Consider the following 24,925-nt stretch of genomic DNA (forward strand, 5'->3'; position numbering starts at 1 on the left):
AGGTGTAGTGAACAGCGAAGAGGGTTACCTCAGATTACAACAGGATCTTGATCAGATGGGCCAATGGGCTGAGAAGTGGCAGATGGAGTTTAATTCAGATAAATGCGAGGTGCTACATTTTGGAAAAACAACTCTTAGCAGGACTTATACATTTAATGGTAAGGTCCTAGGGAGTGTTGCTGAACAAAGAGACCTTGGAGTGCAGGTTCATAGATCCTTGAAAGTGGAGTCACAGATAGATAGGATAGTGAAGAAGGTGTTTGGTATGCTTTCCTTTATTTGTCAGAGTGTTGAGTACAGGAGTTGGGAGGTCATGTTGAGGCTGTACAGGACATTGGTTAGGCACTGTTGGAATATTGCATGCAATTCTGGTCTCCTTCCTATCGGAAAGATGCTGTGAAACTTGAAAGGGTTCAGAAAAGATTTACAAGGATGTTGCCAGGATAGGAGAGACTGAACAGGCTGGGGCTGTTTTCCCTGGAGTGTCAGAGGCTGAGGGGTGACCTTATAGAGGTTTAAAAATTATGAGGGGCATGGATAGGGTAAATAGGCAAAGTCTTTTTCCTGGAGTTGGAGAGTCTAGAACTAGAGGGCATAGATTTAGGGTGAGAGGGAAAAGACATAAAAGGGACCTACAGGACAACATTTTCACACAGAGGGTGGTACGTGTGTGGAATGAGCTGCCAGAGGAAGTGTTGGAGGCTGGTACAATTACAACATTATATCCCCTTGGCAACACCTGTACTAATGGAGTCCACTTGCCAATCAACCAGCATTCCTCTCTCATGCAAAATAAATATTTTTCCTTTTAAGAACTTAAATTACATAATCATGAAAGGAAAAATGGTGTCACCTTAACATAATGAAATATCCAATTCAATTCAATTATAACAACTGCAAAACCATAAATGAAACATTTCCAAAGTGCAAATCTAATTCTTTCAGCTCAAAAGATTGAAGAGTTGCAACGTGCCCTGAGTAAAAAAGATGAAGACATGCGGGCAATGGAGGAAAGGTACAAGATGTACCTGGAGAAAGCTCGTAATGTGAGTATATGTGGCAAAATCACACGAGCCTTCTGCCTGGCTTTTTATTGAATCTTTGCTCTCTATAACCTCTGACCCCTGTAAATTCTGTTTTCACTTTAGTCTGTGAATTGTTTTCTTTACATGATATGTTTCAAATCTTTTTTTAAGTTCCTAATGAGATCTAAACAAAGTATCAAAACATGCATCTAAAATAGTACATGGAAAATTAGTGGCTCACAGAGGCAGCTGCAACTTTTGAAATGCAGCAACTTCAATCAGATCTGATATTCACTAGTGAGATGTCCAAAGTGTGACTGAATGCTCTTTACGACTAAAGGAGAATCCTGGTAGGAAGAGGTCTAACGTTGCTGAAGTCTCTTGGAGAAGTAATGTATGCTTTGTTCTTGGGACACTATTGGGGGAGATAGATGCCCTCTGGAATTGTTAAAAGTAGACCAGAATATCTGCCAAAAGGAGCTCTCAAACAAACTTGCTGTTTCAAGCTCAAGGCCTTTAAATGTTTGAAAAGAAATTCTACGGTTTTAAAATAAAATGAGTACTTTGCTGTGCCAATCTGCTTCTTGACATAAGCCTGAAGTTTATCATTACCAGATTAGTTTCACAACTTCCACAGTTTGACTGACAGTTTCAAGTAGTTACAGACACTTTGAAGATTTGTGCAGTTGTGGATAGTGTAGAAGATTTGTCAAAGGGTATAGCAGAATATAGAGCAGTTGTAGATATGGAGGGAAAAATGGCAGATGGAATTTAATCCAGGTTAGTATGAGGTGCTGCTCTTTGGGAGGTCAAATGTTAAGGGAAAATATACAGTTAATGGCAGGACCCTGAACAGCACTGATGTACAGAGGGATCTTGGGGTTCAAGTCCATAGTTTTCTGAAAGTGGGCACACAAGTAGAAGGGGTGGTAAAGAAGGTGTGGGCATGCTTGCCTTTATTGGGTGGGGAATTAGTTTGGGCACACTTCAAGTTTTCCGTTCAATTCTGGTCGTCACATTACAGGAAGGATGTGGAGACTTTGGAAAGGGTGCAGAAGAGGTTACCAGCATGCTGCCTAGATTAGAAGGTATGAGCTATAAGGAGAGGTTAGAAAAACTCTGGTTGTTTTCTTTGGAGTGGCTGAAGCTAGGGGGAGATGATGAAGTTTATAAAATCATGAGATGCATAGATAAGGTTGACGGTCAGAATCTTTTTCCCAGAGTTGAAAAATCTCTAATACTCGGGCAGGCATTTAAGGTGAGAGGAAGAAAGATCAAAGGAGATGTGAAGGGCAAGTTTTTTGCACAGAGAGTGGTAGGAGTCTGGAATGCACTGCCAGGGGTGGTGATGGAGGCAGATACAATAGGAGTGTTTAAGGAACTTTTTAGATCAGCACATGGATATGCAAGTAACGTTGGGATAAGGGCCAAGGGCAGTCAGAAGGGATCAGTTTAATTTGGTATCATGTTTGGCACAACATTATGGGCTGAAGAACCCGTTCCTGTGCTGTACTGGTCAACGAGCTCTGAAGTTAACTGCCGGTTTTTATAAGAAATTAAAAGAAGCTAAATGTAGGAAATTCATTTTTTTTTAATCAATTATTTTTTTTAAAATTAACTTATTCAACATACTCTTAAGGACTTTTGTTTGATGCCTGCCAGTGCTGGACACTGGGTGAATTGGCATGGTCAATGTAAGGGCAACAGGTGCGTGTGGCCAAAATGAGTTAACACTAAGTTGTGGTCAAGTTTAGGATACGGTCTGAACTCACTAAACTCCCCAAGGTTAGATTTTTAATCTTTTCTCCATGAATCACTGTTATAAATTGGTTAATAGACCAAATATTGAGATTTGTTTGGTGGATCCCACACGATTAGTCCCAACCTAAATTAGGACTGAAAATCTTTGCTAAGAACTCTGGCCTACTGTAGCAGTTGAATGTGAGAGTTATATCCTGCTGTCATTACTGATCACTGTCGTTATCGCTGTCAGAGTCAGACAGCATGGAAACAGATCCTTTGATCCAACTCATCTGCGCCGACCAATCTGACCTCGTCCCACTTGCCAGCATTTGCCCTTGCAGACTTTCGCAGGATCTTCCCTCGAGAAAGCCTTTCTTGCAGCATTGAAGGCCTTTGATCCCTGTGTTTTCCTGGGGTGACTTTTTTTAATGCCAAAACTCTGCGGGTTGGAATGGTAATTCTTTATTTGAAGATGGAGGCTATATTGGGCAGGAATTATAAGGCATGCTGGCAAGAGATAGCATTCTAGCTCAATTAAAATTTATTTTTAAGATATGCAAAACTCAGAGGGATAATTTATAGAGCACATTCTATCAGTTGGAACCTGCCACCAGAGGGTATTGCAATACTCCTGAGTTTTCCAAATGTGGAGAAAGGTGTTAAAAGTTCCATCAGTTGGGTCTTGTTCTCTTGTATATTTTTGTTTACAATTTCAACTCGGCAAGAAGGGAAATGGAAGATTCTGCAAACAAGAAATCACAAGAAACAAGGGGCTGGCTATTGAATGGCACCTGCTGGATGTGATTTTGACTTGTTTACACTTGCTGTATGTCAGGTAGCTAGCCCGGCACATTCATCACCCACTGCTGAGATGCATGCCATCACATGGAGTGGACAGGGTCTGAAATTGGCTGCCCACTCATCATAGTTAAATAAATTATTAAGGATGAATTTAGCTTGTTGAACGATCAGTTGACCCATATAATATGCAGTCCAAGCCATAATGTGTTTGGTGTAGGCAGCTGGATGAGATTGGAGTCTATCTTTCTGTGGAAGTTTACAAAACAATAGGAAGGAAGTGTGTTCAAATTTTCAGGGGGCACCCAAACTGCACCAGCAAGCTCAAAGATAATAATCCCCTTACGTTTTTAACCTCCCTGTTCTGCAGATCCCAACCCCCGATACCTCTCTTTCCATCCCCTCAAAATCCCTCTACCTGTTACCTCTTCCCTAAACTTTTAAAATCCTCCCCAGACAATCCCCTAGACTTATCTTAGACCAAGACCTTCATGGATCTGCCTGCAGTGCTCACTACCAAGCTTATGGTGCTGTTGAGACTGCTGGAGCTAGTAGCTAATCTGATTGACTGATATCTCCACAAAGTGGGACTTTGTGAGGGGTAGTTGTCTGATTTTCAGCACTTCAGTCGGTTCCTCACCCCCACCACCACCAACAACCAAAACAGCATGTTATATCTTTAGAATAAGCTTCTTTCTGGCTGGTCAGCTCATCACTGGCTTTCCTTCTGGGGTCAGGTGACCCTTTTAACATCCCATTTGAAATTCATCAGTCTCATGTATTTCATCTTCCAATTATGGAGCTTGCAAAGTTAAGGAAAAAATTCCTGAGAAACTGTCTTGTGCTGGAGTTATCAACAATGTGGGGCAATTAGAAAATGTGACTAAAGGTTCTGTAGGTACCAGGATTCCCAACCTCCACATTCTCACTGTCTCCTCCACCCAAAGCAAACCTACATTCAGTCATTTTTACGACGAGGCTTTAATGAGACAAACCATGTTGTATTACCTAAACAGGTGATTAAAGCTCTGGATCCAAAACAGAACCCAGCAAGTACAGAAATCCATATACTGAAAACCCAGATGGCTGAGAAAGACAAAAAAATACAAATGCTGGAGGTATGTCATTTTAGTACTTCACTTTATTCTAATTGCAACAATGTTTTGTCAATAATATTGTAAAGTCTTCATTGGTAATAAGCCTTCTCCAACCCCTTAATATCTAGCTTGCTCCATCTATATGTTTAACTATTTGATGACTCAAACTTTGAGAGAGATATATAGCTTTTCCATAGTTTCAAGAAGCATATCCCCAAGCTGCAACAAACCAATCACTTTTTGAATTACAAGGTTTGGAAGCCAAGCTGTTTCAGTACAGCTACAGCACTTGCATGTATCCAAAAATGTGAAAAATTGTCTAGGTTATGATATGTCTGCAAACATCAGTCCAAATCCAAACCAGCCAATTACTACCCCGTTAGTCTATTCTTGATCATTAGCAAAATTGCAGGTGCCACTGAAAGTGAAATCAAATGATATTTATTCAGCAATAACCTTCTAGAGAATACATAGTTTATCTTTAGAGGACTACTTGTTTCCTGACCTCACTACAACCTTGGTCCAACCATTAACATGAACAAGGACATAAAAGAACTGAAGCTCAGAGGTGAGATGAGGGTGACAGATTGTGACATTAAGACATTATGGTATCAAGAAGCCGTAGCAAAAGTTTAAGTAAATTGACAGTGAGTGAAAAATCTTCATTGGTTAAGGTCATACCTGACAAAAGAAGTTGTGGATGTTGGAGGTCAATCATCTCAGTCCGAAGCCTTGGGTTTGTCAGGGTTGTGTTCTAAGTCCAACCATTTTCAGCTGCTTCATCAATGACCTTTCTTCCATAAGATCAGAATTGGGGATGTTCATCAATGTTCAGGCAATGTTCACCATTTACACACACTCATATATTGAAGTAGACCATGTCCATATGCAGCAAGACCTTGACAACGCTGGGGACTGGCAAATAACAGTTATGCTACAAAAGTGTCAGACAATGACCAGCCTCCTCAATAAGAAGAACTCCAACTATCTGTTTGTAATGGCACTGCAATTGCTAAAACACAACTTTGAGTGTTACCATTGACCAGAAACTTTGTGGAGCTGCCATACAAATGTTCTGGTTAAAATAACAGGTCAGAGTCTGGGAGTTCTACAAGGCATGAATCTAGAGTGTGATGGAAATAGCAAGCACAAGATAGTTGGCTGGAGTTAATCAACACACCTCTGAGAGAGAGAGAATCTGAGATGCCTCTGCTGTGTGGTTCCATATCTAAGAAGGCATGGCTTTTTCTTGAGGAATGGCCTCACTTAGATGTTTATTCCATGATGCACTGTAGGAGTAAAAGTTCTTCTTACATTTCTGTGACAAAGTTTCAGGTGCAGTTCTACAGATTAGTGCTCTATGCTTCACCAAAGTGTTGTCAGTTTCACTGCAACCAGCATTTTCAGATTCTCGTCTCCAAGTTTTGATGGACTAAATAGCTGGAATGGCATTCGCAATGGACATTCCCAAACTCTGCACAGTAACAACAGAAGAACAGGCACAGCAAAAACAAAATAATCAGTGAGGCACCACTGCAGAAAACAGTAGTTTATTTACTCAGCTGGCATTGTTTTACCATTTGTTTTACATCTGTTTTCAAGTCCTCACATAGGCAAAATAGTTGAGCAGAATCTTTTGGGCTTAATGTTCCACAAGTAACCACAGAAATCATATATTTTGGTATAATTTCTATATAAAGGCATTTGTCCTCATTTTTATTTTGTCTAACTGGTTTTGGGGTTAAACCAACCTTCTACTATTTTTAAACATGGTAATTACAGGTAGGTCGTATTTTTGCACAATAGTTATAAACTACATATAGTTTCAACATTTCTTTGGATTACTTATTCCAAAAACCTAATTCAGGAAAGCTACCTACAGGTAGTTCCCAGATTATGAACATTCCGGCAGTGCAATTTGTTGACAACATCATTGAGGAATTAAGGAACAGTATTTTCGAGAACACTTACTTTTGTTTGCAGTAGGCGAAAGTGAGGACTGCAGATGCTGGAGATCAGAGTCTAGATTAGAGTGATGCTGGAAAAGCACAGCAGGTCAGGAAGCATCCGAGGACCAGGAAAATCGACATTTCGGGCAAAAGCCCTTCATCAGGATTCATTCCTGATGAAGGGCTTTTGCCTAAAATGTCGATTTTCCTGCTTCTCTCATGCTGCCTGACCTGTTGTGATTTTCCAGCATCACTCTAATCTAGACTCAGTGGTTGCAATAGCGCAATTCCAATGGCGATCATTTTTCACACTTTGTTCTGAGTATGCACTGATGTCAGCTGCTAACAGAGCAGCTTCTGAGAGAGATTCATTGAGCAGCTTCCTGTGAAAGGTACATAATCCTAGATTATCCCTTTGGAGGATAAGATGGAGGAGTGTAGGGACAAGAATGTTAGCGAGAAGCATCCTGGTGATAAAATGGGGGCTGGTGAACGCGAAAGAAAGGCTATAACACTACAAGAGAAGCTAGATGTTATGAAGTGTTTTAAGCAAAAGGAGAGAATATGTGATACAGCTTGCTTAACAGGAATGGGGGGAGTCAATCTGACACACTATTTATGACCCTCTGTCCCTGAATTAACTATTTTTAAAATAGTTGTGTTAAATTTGTGTTAATTTAACTATTTGTGTTAAATTTACTTTTGTTTCATTGATAAATATAATTTATACCTTCATTCAGGATGTGCTATAATTTGTGTTAGACTGGTTATTTTTGAGCGATCGTGAGTAATGTTTATTTGCTGGTCTACCTCTAACCCATTTTTCCCAAAGGCCCCACTATTTATATTAAGCAAGCAACTACAGTGTTACAGGAGAACTACCTGTATTTATAATGCGATGGAAATTTTTAACAAAATGTCCTTGAGTGGCTCGAACTGTTTCTCTGTTTTTATACTAGCGTGAATGTGAGCAAGCAAAACTTCGAGGGTATGAAGAGGAGCTGATAGTAACAGCATGGTACAATAAGGTAAGTCATTAGCAATGGATAACACAGAATCATGTATGTTCCAGCACAGCAGCAATCGTGCCTGCACTTCACTGAGTTATGGAATTAGTCTCATTTCTGCTCTTTCCCTATTGTCCTTGCAAGTGTTTCTTTTTCCCCAAAGAGACCTAATTCCCTTTTGAATATTATGATTGAATCTGCCTCCACCACTTTCAGACAGTGTTCCAGATCCTAACCTCTTATTGCATAAAATATTTATCCTCAGCTGAATTCTGTTTATTTTGATTATCTTTTGGCGAAAGTGAGGACTGCAGATGCTGGAGATCAGAGTTGAGAATATAGTGCTGGAAAAGCACAGCAGGTCAGGCAGCATCCAACGAGCAGGAGAATTGGCGTTTCGGGCAAAAGCCCTTCAGGAATGAGGCTGGGAGCCTTGGGGGTAGAGAGATAAATGGGAGGGGGTGGGGCTGGGGGTAAGGTAGCTGTGAGTGTGATTGGTGGATGGAGATGAGGGTAATGGTGATAAGTTGGAGGGGAGGGTGGAATGGATAGATGGAAAGGAAGATGGACTAGTAGGACAGATCATGAGGGGGTGCTGAGTTGGAGGGTTGGATCTGGGATAAGGTGGGGTAGGGGAAATTAGGAAACTGGTGAAATCCACATTGATGCCATGGTGTTGGAGGGTTCCGAAGTGGACGATGAGGTATTCTTCCTCCAGGCGTCTGGTAGTTTAGGAGTGGTGATGAAGGAGGCACAGGAGCTGCATTTCCTTGGTGGAGTGTGAAGGGGAGTTGAAGTATTCGACTACAGGGTAGTGGGTTGGTTGAAGCAGATGTCCTGGAGATGTTCTGTGAAGCACTGTGTGAGTAGTAGTCCAATGTCCCCAGTGTAGAGGAGACCGCATCGGGAGCAACAGATACAGTAAATGATGAGTGGAAGTGCAGGTGAAACTTTGATGGGTGTGGAAGGCTCCTTTGGGGCCTTGGACGTAGGTGAGGGCGCAGGTTTTGCAATTCCTGCGGTGGCAGGGGAAGGTGCCAGGAAGGGGGGAGGGGGCGGGGGGAGTGTGGAGCGTGGATCTGATGGAGTCATAGAGGGAACAGTCTTTACAGAAAATGGTAGGGGTGTGGAGGGAAATATATCTCTAGTGGTGGGGTCTGTTTATCGGTGGGGGAAATGGTGGAAGATGATGCGATGTATACGGAGTTTGGTGGGGTGGAAGGTGAGGACCAGTGGGGTTCTGTCCTTGTAGCAGTTGAAGGGGTGGGGTTAGAGGGCAGAGATGATGGATGAGATGTGCTGGAGAGCATAATCAATCATGTGGGAGGGGAAATTGCGGCCTTTAAAAAAGGAGGCCATCTGGTGTGTTCAGTGGTGGAACTGGTCCTTCTGGGATCATATGTGACGGAAGCGGAGGAACTGGGATTAAGGGATAGCATTTTTACAGGAGGCAGGGTGGGAGGAGGTATAATCCAGGTAACTGTGAGCGTTGGTGGGTTTGTAGAAGATGTAAGTGTTGAGTTGGTCATCGTTCATGGAGATGGAGAGGTCCAGGAAGGGGAGGGAGCTGTCTGAGATGGTCCAGGTGAATTTAAGGTCAGGGTGGAATGTGTTGGTGAAGTTGATGAACTGTTCAACCTCCTTGTGAGAGCATGAAGTGGCACTTTGCAGTCATCAATGTAGTGGAAGAAAAGGTGGGGAATGGTGCCAGTGTAATTACAGAAGATAGGCTGTTCCATGTAGCCGACAAAGAGATGGGCATAGCTGGGGCCCATGCGGGTGCCCATGGCTACCCCAATTGTCTAGAGGAAGTGGGAGGACTTTATCTGTGTCCACTGATAACAGTTTGTCAACAAAAGTAATTTCTCCTTGTTTCTTCTGTTAAAGCCTCATGCTTTTGAACAGCTCTACCCCTTTAATTTTCCAGCTATAAGAAGAGTAATCTTAATTTCCTTCGTCCCTCTAGATAACTGAAGCATGTTCTCATTCTGACAAATGCTTGACATCCTTCCTGAAGTGTGGTTTCAATAATTTGACACAATTCTTCATTGAGACTTGATTAATGTTTTAAAAAGGTTTCTGTACAAGGCTAAGGATCACACATGCCAGTTTATAAGAGTTTGTCATTTGGCCTGCCACTCTCAAAGGACTAGTATATGTAAACACTTTGATTTCTTCATTCCTGAGTGTGTTTAAAATCATGCTGTGTGGTTTCTGTGGCTTTCCCTCATTCTACCTTCTGAAGTGCAATTTTGCAATTCATTGGTTTGATTTTCACTTGCTGGGTATGCACCATGTTCACCAAATGAGAAAAAATTGCCTTCCTAAAGTTTACCACTATATTCCTCAATTCATGAGCAATCGTGCCCTAAATATCTAAGTATAAAAAAACCAATGGCATGAATATCAAGCCCAAGAAGACAACTACATTCCTCCCTCCAAGTTTAAATACAACTCCACCAATATTTTATGCTTCTATCTCACAGTAAATATTTTATTCATGTTGCTACGGTCTCTCAAATTCCAGGAAGTACAGATTTGCTAACAAGTCTATTATGTAGCATTTTGTCATACCTCTTCTGGAAATCCATTTACACTTTCAAATCCATGACTTACATCAACTCTCTGCTCAGTCAAGTTAAGCATTTTCATGTATTACACCATATTTTTTCCAATTTATCATACTTTACAAAATTCATTTTGGAAAAACCTGAGGTATGTGACGTGTATAAAACTTGGTATTGCTAGAAAATTGTGACTAGTGAAAGTAAAGTTGTGAAGGTGAAACACTTTTTCATACGTTGTATGAAAGTGTGATTTTTAAAAAAAAATGTTTAAGTGTCTATTGGCATTTCTTCAATTGTGGATATTTCTCTAACTCTTTAGGTCACTCATTTACAAACAGATGTTTTTGTATCATTTTCCTTTATTTCAATGTAAGACAAGTAATTGTGAACTATTTTCAGAGTTTGGCTTTTCAGAAGATAGCCAGTGAAGCCCGGTTAGGAGGGTTTAATCTAAACGCAAATCGGTCATTCCTAGCGAAACAACGACAAGTAACCAGCACACGGAAAACTCTCACCGTCGCTACGCCTGCAGCAGATTCTAAGTAGATCAACTAATTGCAATATACTGGTGTCCCATTTTTAAAAAGAGGAAAATTGTTAAAGGTAGAACCTAAAATAAAACAAGGAATATGACTGAGATCTGTATTTTTATAATATTTCTGCTTTCAGTAATATATTTCTATTTTGTAGTAGTCCCAATAGAAAGCTTACCTTTAACTCTGTGAGGGTTCCTTTATACTTTATCCAAATTATTTTATATATACAGTACAGAAATGTGAGATCCAAAGATGAAAATTTGAGGAAGTTATATTGGGTTTTATTTGTTAGATCGAAATTTAAAGTTATATTTAATATATATTTCCTGGTTTTAATTTAATGAATTCATTTACTAGAGAATGTTTGCTTCCTGCAGTAATATTTTGTTGCTTTTATTAAAAAGTTCTGTTGTTTCTGTGCTTAAAGGGGTGACAATACATTTCCAAACATATTTGTAAATTTGAAAAGATATACAATATAATTGTAATCTCTACTTCTGGTCAAAGCTTAATATGTATACACAGCAATAAAATCCTCTTTTAATTTGTTTTAACTTTGACGTTGCTACACATTGAAATCAATTCACTTTATTGAGGAAATGTGCTACATGAGATTGTATTGAAAACACTTGTAAAATTTAAACTAGAACTTGTTACAGTGAAATTTCACAAATGTCTTAAGGGTTTTTACTATACAGTTCCACGAAATTAGTTTCCATAAAACTAATTTTTAGTTAAATGTTTATAAATCAGAAGTTGGGTCTTTATTGATTATTTTTATAACCTGAGAAAACAAATATAGTTATCAAATTCTGAATTATTTTGGATTTATGTTCTTATAGAATGTTCTCGTTACAGATTTTAGAACATTTTAATCGTTACTAGGAATATGTTTATCAAAATATCTTATTTAAAACACCTGAAAGCTGGACTTTTCTTTCCCAAATGGGCATTTATACAGCTTTGTGTTTAAATCTGTGTCTGATTTCCAAAGTTTACTATTGCGTGAACTAAATTTGGTGCATTTGATCATCCTTTGCTGAAACTGTTGCTTTACCAGTGGTAACAATTAAAAGGTTAAAGATATAAAAGTTAAAGTTTTTTTTAAAATGGAATATTGTCAGGATTTAAGAGAAAAAAAACTGCAACATATAGCATTCTCTGTTTGCATTTAGTAGATTTTGAAACTCTGCTTTAGTTACTATGATTTCAAATATTGGAAAAACTTTTTCAGAACCTCCCATAGCTAATTGAAAGATGTGTTCAGGTTCAGTCAAATTTTATGCATCTTAACTTTTTGTACTTTTCTATCTTTCTTTCTGATTGAATCATATTTGCAGTGCAACTGAAGTGTTGTAATTTTGCCATTCAAGTGCTTTAAAGATTATTCTACAATAAAGCTTGAGTTACAGTATACTTCATTTTATCAGTTTGTGAAAAACAGTGTTGAAAGAATGTAGCTTTTTTCATTGATATTATCCCCCTGTGTTGGTTGGGGATGGTGGGGATGAGGGAGAGGATTTAGTATGTGGAAAATCAGAATGCACATATTTCTAGAAGCGCTAGTGCATTTAACAGCTGGGTCACATAGAAATTTGTTTGAAAGATTTCCGAAGGTGAACTTTTGGGCGGGTGACAGCAGGAGAGAACAAGGAACGTAGAAACAATTGGAGTGGTAATTGGATATCAGTGAGAATATTTGGACAACAGTTGAGTCATATATTGGTTGGATGATGAATGATTGATAATTTTGCTTGATGTGTTATGTCTGTGAGTCTGTATGTCAACATCTCTTTAAGAGACATACTCGTGTTATTGTCACTGTATGATAGCCTGTGACCTGGGGATATAAACTTCTCATGCTCTTTTAATCTGGGATTACTTGAAGTCTGACACTCTACTAGAAGCATACTCCTTTGTTGTAGTTTAAGTGTCTGGGCTTACATTAAGCTATCATGTTCCTGAGGAATGAAATGGGTGCGCTTATCATTTAGCTGGAATAAATGTTTATTGGCTTCAACACAGTATCCATACCCATTTTATGTTAAGAATAATACAAGCAATGCTGCATCAGGGAAAACGCCTTGTTGAGGGTAAACCTGTGCAACTTGATACATCATACTATAAGACACTCTGGCTGTTTATGCCCATAAGCAATGCAAGAAAGCCACTGATATGATGGATCCAATTGTTCTCATCATGTACAACTGCCAGATTTCTCTATACCTAGAAAATCCAATTCCTAGGAGAAAAGCATGAAACAGAGGTTAAATTTCACCCCAAAAATGCCAAATACAAAACTTTAAAGACTATGCTGCCTCTGTAAAACAGGATAGTCACCTTGCTCTCTAGTCATCCCTTGGAAGTGGATGCATTGGGTGACGTTTGGCACTTGTTCATAACCAGTCTCAGTCCCTACTCCAAACCATCACTGCCTCCTAAATCCTCCTTTTATTTAACAAAATGATGTATTTGAATAATAATTATTTCATTCTGTCAATGATTATGAAAATAATATTAATAATTATTAAAATTAGAGCTAAATATTGATTCTACATCAAGGGCATGGGCTCATTCCCTTTTCTTGATTAGCCTGTTTCCTTCACTCTTAAAACTACTATTGAAATCTTTCTATGACTATTAAATATTGGGATGAAGGACAGGTTGGTAAGTAGCTATGATCTATCTTTATAAAATAAATTCAAGCACTGTGCTAAATTTTACATTGATGAGTGGCATTAGCAAGGATGATAACTTGGGAAAATATTACAAGAATACCAAAATCAGATTCCCAAATTAAAGTTAAAATCTCTGGTTTTTCCCTTGACGTTTAATCAGCCCAAATTCTGAGCCTCGCTAATAAGCACCAGCCACCTTATTTTCATACATTTGCAACTTATTAGCTAATTTTCACACAGCTTCCATTCTCCCATCCTTCCCTGAGAAACTAGATGGCATTAATTCCCAACCTGAAAGTTATTCTCTCTTCCACACTATTGTGTCAGGCAAAAGATTTTAAAGTTTGTATAGACGTACAAACAGATTCAAGAGCAGCTTCTTCCCCACTGTTATCAGACTTTTAAATGGACCTCTTTAACACTGATCTTTCTCTCTGCACCTTCTCAGCAGCTGTAACATCATGGAGGAGAAAGTGAGGACTGCATATACTGGAGATTAGAGTTGAGTGTGTGGTGCTGGAAAAGCACAACAGGTCAGGCAGCATCCGAGGAACAGGAGAATGGTGTTTCTGGCATAAGCCCTTCATCAGGAAACCTGATTTTCCAGCACCACACTCTTGATACCTGTAACATCATATCCTGCACTCTGTTCTGTTACCTTGATGCACTTCATAGAACTCCTACAGTGTGGAAGCAGGCCATTCAGCCCAATGTGTATAACTGAACGTCCAAAGAGTATCCCACACAAACCACCCCTACACTATCCCTGTAACCCTGCATTTCCCATAGCTAATCCACCTAACCTGCAAATCTTTGTACTATGGGAGGAAACCAGAGCACCCAGCAGACACCCATACAGACACAGGAAAACGTGGAAACTCCACACAGTTGCATAATGGTTGAATTGAATCCAGGTCCCTGGCGCTTTGAGGCAGTAGTGCTAACCCCTGTGCCATCCACTTGTATAGTATGCTCTGCCTGTAAAACATGTAAGACAACACTTTTCACTGTATCTCTATACACTTAACAATAATAAATCAAATCAAACATGGTTACCTAGCTCCACAGCCTGCTGTTAGCTTCTTCATACCATCATCCAGCTTCACCAATACCATCATTTCCCTTCATGCTTCATTGACACCATCCTCTTCCACCCTTCTTCCACGCAAGTGGACACTCACCTCACTATACGTTGTTCAAACCAACTCAGCCTTTCTTTTTGGAGCTCATGCTTCTTCCAGGTTTGCTGTGAACATATGGATGCACAGGCAGCTACATATGATGCATCTTCTGGCTGTTAGTTTACATTCTTAGCACTCACTCACTTTGCACTGACTTGGAAGTTGCCAGCCTCTCTGCACTAAATAGCAATGTAAAACAGAAGACGTAGGCAGTGTGTCACTATTCAAGCCTAGCAACCTAGCCCAGAGCCTTTTAGCTACTCTTCACCCCCTTGTCTGTTCAATGTTACATATGCAACTTATATGGCAGTTTACAAGTATTTGCTTCATTGAAATAGCCATATCTAAAAGTCAAAGGGGGCCAGTTGTTAATGGAGTGAAAGAGAACTATGCTCAGTCTGGGGGTATACCAAACTCTGTAAAGGGGCTTCTCCATTCTTTTTCCAGGGTTCAGCCACATTCAGTCAGGTACTTCATCTGAACAGAGTCTGGGAATCAGTGTCTTTGTGGCCTGGAGATTGGTCCATGGTCAATCCTGCAGGTCTAATGTAATCAGTCGAGGTACAATTGGTATGTTTGTCAGTGTTGTGGAGACGTCAGCCAGGGAGGCTGCGCCATGCTCAGTCAGGGCTGTCAGTCTGGGGATTAAGCCATGGCCAACAAGATGATGGTAATTCAAAGTCTATGGGGAGGGGGTAAATGGGAAACAATAACACTTACATAAAGGGGTTGAATGTAAATGGAGAGAGGCTGAAAGCTCGTGAGAATGCATGGACAGTAACACAAAGGAATCATGAAGGATGGGGAAATCAATGCTAATCTCAAGTAGAAAGTTAAAAATCACACAACGCCAGGTTATAGTCCAACAGGTTTAATTGGAAGCACTAGCTTTTCCTTCATCAGATGATTGTGGAGTACAGGATTGTAAAACACCGAATTTATAGTAAAAGTTTACAGTGTCATATAACTGAAATTATACATTAAAAAATACCTTGATTGTTTGTTAAGTCTCTCATCTGTTAAAATGACCATGTTAGTTTCACTTTCTTATGTAAATCACAAAATGTTTTTTGAAAAGTTACATACTCAAGTGAACTTTTAACAATTGGTGTCAGCCCAGATAATGTATTGGGTTTTAGCACTTCTGTGTGCAGCTGTCTGTGCCATAATGTTTAGCCTGATTCTAATCTTAAAAACTGAGTGAACAGAATCTTACATGGATTCATGCAGTTTTTAAGCAAAGTACAATGTAACTGCAAGTACAAATTGACTCCACAAACTTATATGTGTATGTGTGCGTGCGTGTGCGCGGAGCGGGTTGGTGGGGGGAGGGGGGTGGTGGGTCTGTGAGAGTGTGTGTGTGTGTATATAGTACAATGGGGTCACCTGTAGTGTGACGTGAACCCAAGATCCCAGTTGATGCCATCCCTATGGGTACTGAATTTAGCTAAGCCACTTTTTGCTGCTGCCTGTCCCGAAGTCCACCTTGGAGGATTTTCACCCAAAGGTCAGAGGTCAAATATCCCGGACTGCTGAAGTGTTCTCCAACTGGGAGAGAACACTCCTGTCTGTTGATTGTTGTGCGGTGCCTATTTATCCATTGCTGTAGCCTCTGTTTGGTTTCGCCAATGTATCATGCCTCAGGGAATCCTTGCCTGCAGCATATGAGATAGACAATGTTGGCTGAGTTTCATGAGTACCTGCCACGTACATGAGGTGTCCCCACGTGTAATGGTGGTATCCCCGTGTCCACACTCTGACACGTCTTGCGGCGTCTACCCTGACAGGGTTGTATGGAGTTGTCCTGAGAGCCGGGCAGTTTGCTACAAACAATGATCTGTTTGAGGTTTGGTGGTTGTTTAAAGGTGAGCAGTGGAGGTGTGGGGAAGGTTTTGGCGAGGTGCTCATCCTCACTGATAGTGTGTTGCAGGCTGCGAAGAACATGATGTAGTTTTTCCGCTCATGGGAAATACTGAACAACGAAGGATACCCTGTCTGTTGCAGCACGTGTCTGTCTCCTGAGGAGGTCATTATGGTTCCTTGCTGTGGCACGTCGGAACTGGCGGTCGATGAGTTGAGCATCGTACCCCGTTCTTATGAGGGCATCCTTAATTACTTCCAGGTGCCCGTCATGTTCCTCCTCCTCTGAACAGGTCCGGTGTACGCGTAGGGCTTGTCCATAGGGGATGGCTGTTTTAATATGTTTTGGGTGGAAGCTGGAGAAGTGTAGCATTGTGAGGTTATCTGTGGGTTTACGGTAGAGAGAAGTGCTGAGGTGCCTCCTTTAATGGAGATGCACGTGTCCAAGAATGAGACAGATAGTCAAGAGTAGTCCATGGTGAGTTTGATGATGGGATGAAACTTGTTGATATCACTGTGTATTTTATCAGTGACTCCTCGCCATGGGTCCTGAGGAAGAAAATGTCATCAATGTACCTGGTATATAGTGTTGGTTGGAGATCTTGTGGAAAGAAGAAGTCATGTTCAAAACTTGTGCATGAAGATGTTGGTATAATGGGGTGCAAATTTGGTCCCCATGGCTGTTCCATGTGTCTGGATGAAGAACCGATTGTCAAAGGTGAAGATGTTGTGATCAAGGATAAAGCGGATGAGTTGTAGGATGGTGCTCAGAGATTGGCAGGTTATTGGTGTTGAGTACTGAAGCTGTTGCCGTGATGCTGTCATTGTGGGGAATGCTGGTGTAGAGTGCTGAAATGTCCATTGTGACGAGGAGTGTTCTGTATGGACAAACCCTATGCATACACAGGATCTGTTCAGATGAGGAGGAATGTGATGGGCACCTGGAAGTACTCAGGGATGCCCTCATAAGAATGGGGTAAGATGCTCAACTCATCGACCACCAGTTCCGACGTACCACAGCAAGGAACCGCAATGATCTCAGGAGACAGACATGTGCTGCAACCGACAGGGTACCCTTTGTTGTCCAGTATTTCGCAAGAGCTGAAAAACCACGCCATGTTCTTCACAGCCTGCAACACATTACCAATGAGGATGAGCACCTCACCAAGACCTTCCCCACATCTCCACTGCTCGCCTTTAAACAACCAACAAACCTCAAACAGATCATTGTTCGTAGCAAACTGGACAACTCCATACAACCCTGTCACAGCAAGACGTGTCAGTCTGTGGACATGGATACCACTATTATGCGTGGGACATTTGACCTCGGACCTTCAGGTGACCATCCTCCAAGGTGGACTTCGGGACAGGCAGCAGTGAAAAGTGGCCGAGCAGAGGCTGATAGCTAAGTTCGGTACCCATAGGGAGGGCCTCAACCGGGACCTTGGGTTCATGTCACATTACAGGTGATCACACACAGACACTCCTATACACACACCTATACACAGACAGACACTCCTACAGACACACGCACACACACATGCACCCTCTCACAGACTTAGACCCCTTTACAGTCTCACACACACATACACTCTCTCTCACAGACTCTCACAAGCCCCCTCCCCCCCACCAACCCCCCCCCCCCCCCCCCCCCCCCCCCCACACACACACACACACACACATGCACATAAAAGTTTGTGGGGTGAATTTGTACTTGCAGAGTTACATTGTAGTTTTTGAGCAAAGTACATGAATCCATGTTAAGATTCTGTAAATTTATTTTTTAGATGAGAATCAGTCAAAACATTATGGCACAGACAGCAGCACACAGAGGTGCTAATACCCAATACATTAACAATTGGTGTCAGCCCAGATAAAGTTCACTTGAGAATGTAACATTTTTAAAAAAGTTTTGCGATTTACATATGAAAGGAGTGAAACTAACATGGTTGCTCTAACAGATGAGAGACTTTGAAAAATACCTTGATTGTTTGTTATGTATAATTTAATTTACATCACACTGTAATCTTTTGCTATACATTCTGTGTCTTGAAATTGTGTACTCCACAACCAGCTGATGAAGGAGCAGTGCTCCGAAAGCTAGTGCTTCCAATTAAACCTGTTGAAGTATAACCTGGTGTTGTATGATTTTTAACTTTGTAAACCCCGGTCCAACACCAGCATCTCCAAATCAGTCTCAGGTAGAGCCTGTAATTCACTCGTGGTCATAGAGTTGAAACCTTGTCAACTCCACTCAATTGAGACATTCACGCGCTCTCTCTCTCTCTCTCTCTCTCTCTCTCATGCAGGCACACACACACATATATTCATGGAGTGGATTTGTACTTGCAGAATTATATTTGCAGATACATTCTACTTTGCTCAATCTTCAGACAGTCAATTTATGTAATATTTTATAAATTCCTACTTTGGAAATAGAACCAGTCTGAATCAAGATTGGGATACAGACAGACTCTAATGTCACACCTTTAATGGACTATCTGAGCTGAGATGTCACTTTTTTTTCATAAAACCTTAAGTTATCTCCGGAATGTGACTTAAAAGAAGTTCTGAGATTTACATGTTAATGAATTGAAACCTGCAACCCATTCTAAAAGATGAAATACTTAACAGCAATCTAAATATTTTTAAATCAACCTATTCACATATGTTACTATACACCTCTGGAATAGGTATTCTATTCTGAACCTGGGCTTCTAACTCCAAAGGAAGTCCCTCAGCTAACTCCCCTGATGTAAGATAAGAACTTTGAATCTGCAACATACATTTGCATACGTTTACATTGCCCAGAGCTCCATAATGAAGCATGACATTTGATGAAAATTGGGTCCTCTTTAAAACGGTGTTCTCTTTGTATTTTCATTTGTCTTATTTTGTATTAGTCTTTCAGGTTTACCAGGAGCCATGTTGCCCTATCTAAATGCAGTTTTGATAAATAAAACACCTTTTTAAAAAACCTTTGAATGGAGGTAGACAAGTGGTCAACAGTCATCCAGGCATCAGGGCTTGTGAGGGCTTAGACAAATGATGGACACAGCAGAGTTAGCCAGCCCCAAATGATGTATGTCACCAAAGGTAGGTAGTGAAAGGAGGAGAGAGAGGTTCCAGGGAATGAGCCACCATCTTCTAGGAAGAAGATCAGGAGTTCCTCTACATCAGCCCAGGGAAGAAGAAAAATGCAAGGCATTAGGATTAACACTTCCACTCTAAAACCTCTGCCCTGATCCCCCATTTCATTTTGAAAACATTGTACTCCTAATAGGGTAGTGTAGCACCCACAAAATCATCTTCTAATGCTTGTAGAAGGGTAGTTACTAATATAACACAGTTCAATGAGGTTCCATGCTACACAAGAAGTACCAAATATGGAATCTTGAGCCCACATAGATGTAAGAGGGTCCCCAACTTCCAACAGACCTTAAAGGGAAAGGTACACGAGAGAAGATAGTGGCTTACCTTTGTGGAGTGCAGAATGTTACAAACCTTGTTTAGACACTACTGCGAAGTTTCTTTTAATTCAGAACACTACACTGACTTCAGCTGCTATCGCTGTCTAGTGTGGCTGCATATGGTGGTGTGCTCTCATTTGGCAGTTTGTTCAAAGCAATACTGCCCTTCTTTCAACCATTCCCTCAACAGGACTTCCAGCTCCCTTTTGGAGAAATGAGTACAAACTTCCTTTTCTACACTATTCTTCACCACTTTGTGAAGAGTAACACCTGTAGTTTAGATAGGCACTAACACTGTGAACATTGCTAATTCTTGGCAGTGAAAAGCACTTCTATACTTTCTGTTGCACCATTGCAATAGCTGGACATTATAGAAGCTAATCACTGTACTTAACCAGTTGAAGAGAGGAAGATTGCACAATAAGTATTGACATGGTTCATGGCTGACCACTCTCCATGCATCTCACCAAAAATAAACTTGGCCAAAAACTGGAAAATTCTGGCCATGGTAATTTGTGTAATTGCCAACTTTCTATTCTGTCCTGTTATTTCAATTTGCTTAATCTATTAATTATTTGTTAATGTAAAATGTTAATTGTTGCTTAATTCGTGCACTCCCTCATGAATGCAACGGAATTGGACAAGGGAAAAATGCTGGTACATGGTGACTGCTATCTGTATATCTACTATACAACAGCACTAATGTAAAAGAAAAGCACTGCCCTTTACTGGAAATTGGAAATAAAATTGGGATACTGAAAATACTGAGAAGGTGTAATGATTTAAAGTTAAAAAAGTTAATAATTATGGTTGACAACCTATCATCATAAATCAAAAAGGTAATTGATCTGAAATGTTAACTTTTTTACGCTCTTCACAGCTGTTGCCAGACCTGCCGAACTTTCCAGCATTTGTTTCAGTTTATTTCAGGTTTCCAGAATAAGGCAATTCATTGCATCAAATATCCCAGAGAAAAGCTGATGAGATACCATGACAACCACATCCAAACAACTCCACACTGGTGTTGTCGGACTACCAGTGATATCACAGAGCAAACAGTGATGGTTGAAGCAATGATTCAGGCACCCGGCTAGATTTCAAAGCTCCTGACAGGATCCGCATCTTGTTGAGTCCAGGTAACTAATTTTAAAAAAGGATTATGTTTGAAGGAGGCAAAGCAACAGGTAAACCACCTAGGAACAGGTTGAACAACTTTGGCAGGAAGAAAATAAGGGACACTTCACAATGGGGTGTGTAGGAATTTGGGATAATGATGAGAACTCTAGAAGACTGTAGGTTGGGAGGGACAAGGCTTTGTGTTGTTGGAGCAAATATCAAGTGTTGATGAGACAGTAGGAGCTGGGGAGTGGGGTCAGGTTCAGTTTTCAGCTTGAACTCAGGCCTGAGACTATCTCTATCACCTAACCTGACTTAGAAAACAACTTCCACCTAAGGGAAGTCAGAGGGTTGGAAGTACCTCTCCCCAAACATCCCAATGGCCCCTGAAACCAAATGGTATGACCTGCCCTGTCTCTCGTAAGAAAGTGCAGTCTCTGCTCTCTCATGGATGTGTGGACTTGAGGTCAGGGGCTTTTGCCTGAAACGTCGATTTCGCTGCTCCTTGGATGCTGCCTGAACTGCTGTGCTCTTCCAGCACCACTAATCCAGAATCTGGTTTCCAGCATCTGCAGTCATTGTTTTTACCTTGGGGTCAGGTATACAGGCAAGAGAAATTTGGGGCAAATAATATCCCGGAAAGCTCAGAGCTATGATATGGGATGGAAAGCCAACTTTCCCTGACAATCGGGATGGTTGTTCATTCTGTTTAGGAGGTGGAGAATTGGGCAAAAGTAAGCAAGAAACACAAGGAAGATGACTCACTCCCCTCTTCTGAAAAATTACACAAAACTGTATTTTATTAAACCATTCGAACAACTTCTACATCAGTAGCAAACTGACAAATACTTTAAACCATGTTACATACTGAAGTGGTGATAATTAAATAAACAAAAGTATATTAAATTTATCTCTCACCCAAGTATTTGAAAAAGAATGTTTCTCACGTGACTACTTCTCCAAGGATCCTGACTTGTACCTTTAAAGTAGCTGCTAGAAACCTGCCTTTTATCTTTTGTGGGCACTGGAGATGTTTGTGTCCAGTGATCTCAGGGTATATGAGCATGTCGCTGCCTGGCTGCAGACTGCTGAATGTTAGCCATTGCTACAGCTTTGTCCAGCTGCCTAATAAACACCATAGCAGCTATTGGTTGAGGGGATGGAAAGAGAACAGGCATGCTGCCATCATGAGTGAAAGCAGCAATTAGCATTTGTTGTGCTATTCCTGGCCTGATTGGAGAGCTGGTAAGGTGGATGCATTCCTTTTATAGGAACAAGCCAAAAGTTATTAATGCTAAGCAGCTCAACATTTTACTTCAGCAAGGAAAACAATTTATTAAGCACGCATTTTCTCTCTGCATTGAACTTAGAAGCTCAAAATGTCTCCTGTTGGACATTATTTCTCTTATCAGGTTTTAACAGATTGGCTCTGTTCACCACTTGAACTCAGCAATTTCCATTCTATCCCAATTCAAAACCCAGGTTATTCTGCATGCAGTTTTTTCTGCTTTATGCTTTCTGTGTCAAACTTGCAAAGACCCAGCTGCATTTTCAATAACTCTTTTGTTGATCAAACTTGTACAGCCAGAGGCAATTTTCTGGCAGACATTCAATTTAAGGCACAATGCCTTATTCACTACATTACGATTCAATTAGGCATACATATTATCTTACAGTATGACCTCTGTATGTTGAATGAACTTTCAACTTCTCAATGGTCTCCCTGCTAAGCCTTTTTTTAAAGACTTCTCAACTGCTTCTCTACTTTTTACTCTGCCCAATAATGTAGTTCCACAAGGGTGCTACTTCTCACTATTTATGGTACTCAAGTTTTTTGATTGCCTGTTTTATTCCAATTTTTTTAAATAAATTGATCAAAGTGCAAATGACAGAGAGCCAAAGCTTGTGGCTTTTGTTTTGGCAAAGAGCAAGTAACGTTGAGTTCTGTGGAGCAAGAGCTGGATCCAGGTAGAAAGGTGGGTGAGGTTGAAACATATCTCCCCTTTAATGCACAGGTTGCCCAAGTAGGAGAGAACCCCACTCCAGTGCCCACTGCCAGGCTGCAGACATAATCGCCAAAGTTCATGCAGCAGGTTGTTCACAAAGCCTGACTCCCACCCACCCTGATAAAGTGCCAGCAGCACTAGGTTAAGGTCCAAACATGGCATTTAAGGGGCTCATTTCTCCTTAAGCCTGCCTTGACCCTACCCAGGAGAAAGTGAGGACTGCAGATGCTGGAGACCAGAGTTGAAAAGTGTGGTGCTGGAAAAGCACTTTAGCTACCTTGGATTGACCTGCAGGAGGAATTAGGAAATTGATGAGGTCTGAAACACAGACCTTCTCATCTGATTATACGGCAGCTCCCCTCCCAGTCCACCTCCAGGGAACATTAAATTCTACCCCATGTTATTTGGTCCACTCCTTTCTGGATTATTTTTGTCATTAAGTCTCTCATTTCTAGTTTCTTCCTGGCTATCATCTATTAAGCTATCAATTTATTTTTCCAGTTTACCCAATTATCTCACTAACTGCACTTTTCTTTGTGTTGAAATAAAGGATCTCCCTCTTGCTGATTAGTGTTGGATAACATGCCTTTCAGTTCCTCATCTCATTATGTTCCTATCAGCTCAGTTTGTTCAGACAAATCTGATAGGCTTAACCCCGCAGGGTCATCTTCTGCCAGGTCTGGCAGTCTTGAGCACCAGCAGCCTGCAATGTTTGTTCCTTGGCCAGAGATGTCACAGGGAAATGTACACCAGATTGAGCTCCCACATCTTCTAAGTTTAAGCTGAGGTGTTGGTATCTGGAGTGTGTGTGGCACAGGGTGGGAGGTGGTTAGGGGTGTGGGGGCTGGGGAGGAGCAGTAACGAGAGGCAGCCTTGTTGATACGTTATCTAAGGCCCAAGTATTCTCATTTCCAGAGGCCCAAGGGGATCTTTCTTATGGAGTAATTCATTTCTCCAGCTGTAGCTGCAAGATTCGAGAGATGGTTTCATGGCCAGAGGTTAGAAGTGGCATGCAATGAATGAAATTGTCAGTGGGAGACTGGCACTAGCATACATAGAACCGTAAGATACAGGAGCAGAATTAGGCTATTCAGCCCATCAAGTTTGCTCTGCCATTTGATCATACCTTCGGATGTCTGTAGAGTGCCAAGTTGTTCTGAGAATGACAAGTATGAAGATGGTGTAGAAATCAGACATGTGAAACACCACAGGAGTATGGTTGGTAACTAATGCAGTGAGTTGGGGAAGTTATGGTAAGAAAACCCACCAGGCTTCATGCTGAGAAACTTGTCATAAAGATTGGATGCAACTTGGACTTAGCCAATTAAAAAGTTAGACTCAGCTCAAAGTCCTTATTGTGATTGCACATTCTGAATGGAGTAAAATCAAAATGTGTCTCCTTCTCACATTTGGGTTTCTTAAACTTGTTGAAACTTATCCAAAAAAGATAAGCTCAATATTTACACCTGTCTGAATCCAATTATGTATCTTGTTTATATTCCATAGTTTCTGGGCTGCCTCTTTAAAGCTCACCTCCTTTGCTGGCTTAGTAAATTTAACCAACCATACATTGAATTTTAATATCCAGGTTATTGATATAAATCAGAAGACCAAGCCTTCACACTCGATCCTTCCATCATGCAGACAGAAGATGGGGCTAGAGGAGCAGCAAAAGTCAATCACATCTAGATTCGTGATTTGGAGATGCCAGTGTTGGACTGGGGTGTACCACCTGATGAAGGAGTGATGCTCTAAAAGCTAGTCCTTCCAATTAAACCTGTTGGACTATAACCTGGTGTTGTGTGATTTTTAACTTTGTACATCTAGATTCATCTCCTTACAATATTACCATCCCACTGTGAAATCTAATTTCTCCTTTCTTCTGTTCTATT

At 40.8% G+C, this 24,925-nt stretch overlaps 1 protein-coding gene across 2 annotated transcripts in view; it reads left to right on the top strand.

Moving 5' to 3' along the window:
* The window catches only part of hook1 (hook microtubule-tethering protein 1), an 87,690-nt gene extending 75,597 nt beyond the window's left edge, over nt 1-12,093 (top strand). For both annotated transcript variants that reach the window (XM_072574229.1, XM_072574231.1), the window contains 4 exons: nt 946-1,046; nt 4,583-4,684; nt 7,572-7,640; nt 10,586-12,093. In XM_072574229.1, coding sequence (XP_072430330.1) covers nt 946-1,046; nt 4,583-4,684; nt 7,572-7,640; nt 10,586-10,732 — 419 coding nt within the window. In that variant the 3' untranslated portion in view covers nt 10,733-12,093. The remainder of the gene's footprint in view (nt 1-945; nt 1,047-4,582; nt 4,685-7,571; nt 7,641-10,585) is intronic.
* The last annotated feature ends 12,832 nt before the right edge of the window (nt 12,094-24,925 follow it).

Source organism: Chiloscyllium punctatum, chromosome 7, assembly GCF_047496795.1.
Source record: "Chiloscyllium punctatum isolate Juve2018m chromosome 7, sChiPun1.3, whole genome shotgun sequence".
Taxonomy (NCBI): domain Eukaryota; kingdom Metazoa; phylum Chordata; class Chondrichthyes; order Orectolobiformes; family Hemiscylliidae; genus Chiloscyllium; species Chiloscyllium punctatum.